General features: G+C 33.8%; 1 protein-coding gene across 2 annotated transcripts; it reads right to left on the reverse strand.

The window, feature by feature from the left end:
- Positions 1–360: 360 nt before the first annotated feature.
- Positions 361–1,572, reverse strand: LOC129877200 (protein SOB FIVE-LIKE 5-like). Of its 2 annotated transcripts, none has more exons than XM_055952685.1 (4): positions 1,059–1,572; positions 897–998; positions 742–818; positions 361–630 (listed from the first exon to the last, which is right to left on the reverse strand). In XM_055952685.1, the coding sequence occupies exons 1-4, from the start codon at positions 1,419–1,421 to the stop codon at positions 579–581; spliced, it is 594 nt and encodes a 197-aa protein (XP_055808660.1). In that variant the 5' UTR covers positions 1,422–1,572; the 3' UTR covers positions 361–578. The 2 variants fall into 2 exon arrangements, with proteins under 2 accessions (XP_055808660.1, XP_055808661.1); XM_055952686.1 differs by having other exon boundaries at positions 897–983; positions 1,059–1,568.
- Positions 1,573–1,943: the final 371 nt, after the last annotated feature.

Genomic DNA, 1,943 nt, shown 5'->3' on the forward strand with positions numbered 1-1,943 from the left:
AAATCTCACAAACTAACAATATTTGCCTTGATGTTTATTAGTAATTTCTTTCATCTCTTTTTTCCTTTCCCTGTTTCTTATAGCTCTTTCTTCAAGCTTTATTTGTGTTGGAAATACAATATATTAAGTACGGAAGTATGGAGCTCCATGAGGGACAATGCTTTGCATACTAGGACATATTCAGAATTTTGAAACTAGGGGTTCTGAATTAAGTGAGTGAGTTGTGTAACGTATATCAAACTATACATATAGAATTTAGTTGTTTTCCACTCGAAAACACTGATTTCTGCCAATTCCACAAACCCGTAGTTAGATCTACGAATTCCGCGTAGTTGCCACTGCATATAAGTTGCTCAGCAATAACTTCAAAATCTAATATTTCACTTTTCATTGAGAACAAACTTATTTCCGAAAAAGAGGAAAAGGAATTCCAACTTGTTCCTTCAAGTTGTTTCCACACCAAAAAAAAAAATGAAATTATAAAGAAGATGAAAAGATCTCTTTTGAGATCCAAGTAAACAATTTTTACTCCCTCTGTCTAAACACACAATCATTTGGCTGCAGACAGCATCTACGTGCTAAAACTGATGATAGCTGCTATCCCCACCCCACTTTTTCTCTTCAAACCACCTAATTACAATCAAATCAATAGAAAAGGCCAACAATTGTTAGTAAAAAATAATTAAAATAATGATATTTAGGTAGTGAGTTTTCAAATAAAAGAAAAACAAGGACTTTAACTGGTTTTGTTGTAACTGGTTTCCAGGTAACAGAGATGACTGGAAGAAACCATATTGCTCCTGGTATGTAGATCTCCTCTGCATAAAATAATTTTACTGATAAGCACAAAATGTTATTAGCACAAAAATTACATGTACAACTGTGCTAGCTAGTACCTGTAAGTGAGTTGTAGAGTGACCTTGTGAAAAGTCCAATATATTATTATCCACTGAAGCTGTGTCATTGGTGATTCTAAAGTTGTTCTGTATTGTTGAAACCTAAATCAATTAAATAAAGTCACAATATTCTTTCATTAAATCAATTTGCATAAAACTTACATTGGAAATCAAACCGAACGTAGGAGAGCTAGCTGTATCATCCAGTGCACAAGCTTGCAGTTTTTCCTTTGCTTTCTGCTTTTTGGGATTGCATTTAGGCAATGTGACGTTAATGGGGGCGTGAGAAAAGAAGCCCCTATTGCTGTGGCCATAGTCTTCTTCTTCACAAAAATGTGGAGGTCCAGAAGATGCATCAGAAACCATAGACAAGTCCTCTTCTTCTTGTTCTGTCATTACAAACTTTTCAAGTTTATTGGCTTTGCAACAAGTTAAAGGTGGAAGGATAGAATTTTCCAAGTATAATGTCCAACCAGACTCACATCCACTACTACATTCTGAATCTGCAAATAATCCATAATTCATATTTCTTTCACTATGATAGTAGAGGAAAGTGATGAATCTATTGTTGCTAAATGGTGAAAGAAAAGAAAGTGTAATTTGTTATAGTGTTGTGTGTTGTGTGCATGACTGACTAGTCCCTTTATTAAGTAGTAGTAGTATTTCACCAAGTGGGAGTTTGTGGGGGAAAGGCTAAAGAAAGGTAGAGGTAGGAAAAAGACCAAAGAAGAATGAAGGATTAAATTGGTAGACCAGTTTTGTCCTGACGTACTCCATATGGGATTAAATCAGGACGTGCCAGTTGGCTCTATTAGAAAATGAGATTTTCTAGATAGTTTTTTAGTCTAATAGTATTTTCTTTTAAATATTATGTTTGGGTTGTAAAGGAAAGGTAATCCTTATTTTATGAAATTTGTTTTGTAAGTGATTGGATAGTTATGGACTCTACTTACTTTTAGCTATATGTGTCTAAGCCTTATGAAAAATGCCATATGAATGAATAGAAGTTCTGTTAAACCTTTTTTTTTATTATAAGTTTAAAAGTCT

The sequence above is a fragment of the Solanum dulcamara genome, chromosome 12 (assembly GCF_947179165.1).
Source record: "Solanum dulcamara chromosome 12, daSolDulc1.2, whole genome shotgun sequence".
In the NCBI taxonomy this organism is placed as follows: domain Eukaryota; kingdom Viridiplantae; phylum Streptophyta; class Magnoliopsida; order Solanales; family Solanaceae; genus Solanum; species Solanum dulcamara.

Coding starts and splice junctions, on each gene's coding strand:
- LOC129877200 (XM_055952685.1), bottom strand. CDS start 1,421: ATGAATTATGGATTATTTGCAGATTCAGAATGTAGTAGTGGATGTGAG. Junction 819..896: donor ACTCTACAACTCACTTACAG/GTACTAGCTAGC, acceptor TATTTTATGCAG/AGGAGATCTACATACCAGGA. Junction 631..741: donor AACCAGTTACAACAAAACCA/GTTAAAGTCCTT, acceptor GATTGTAATTAG/GTGGTTTGAAGAGAAAAAGT.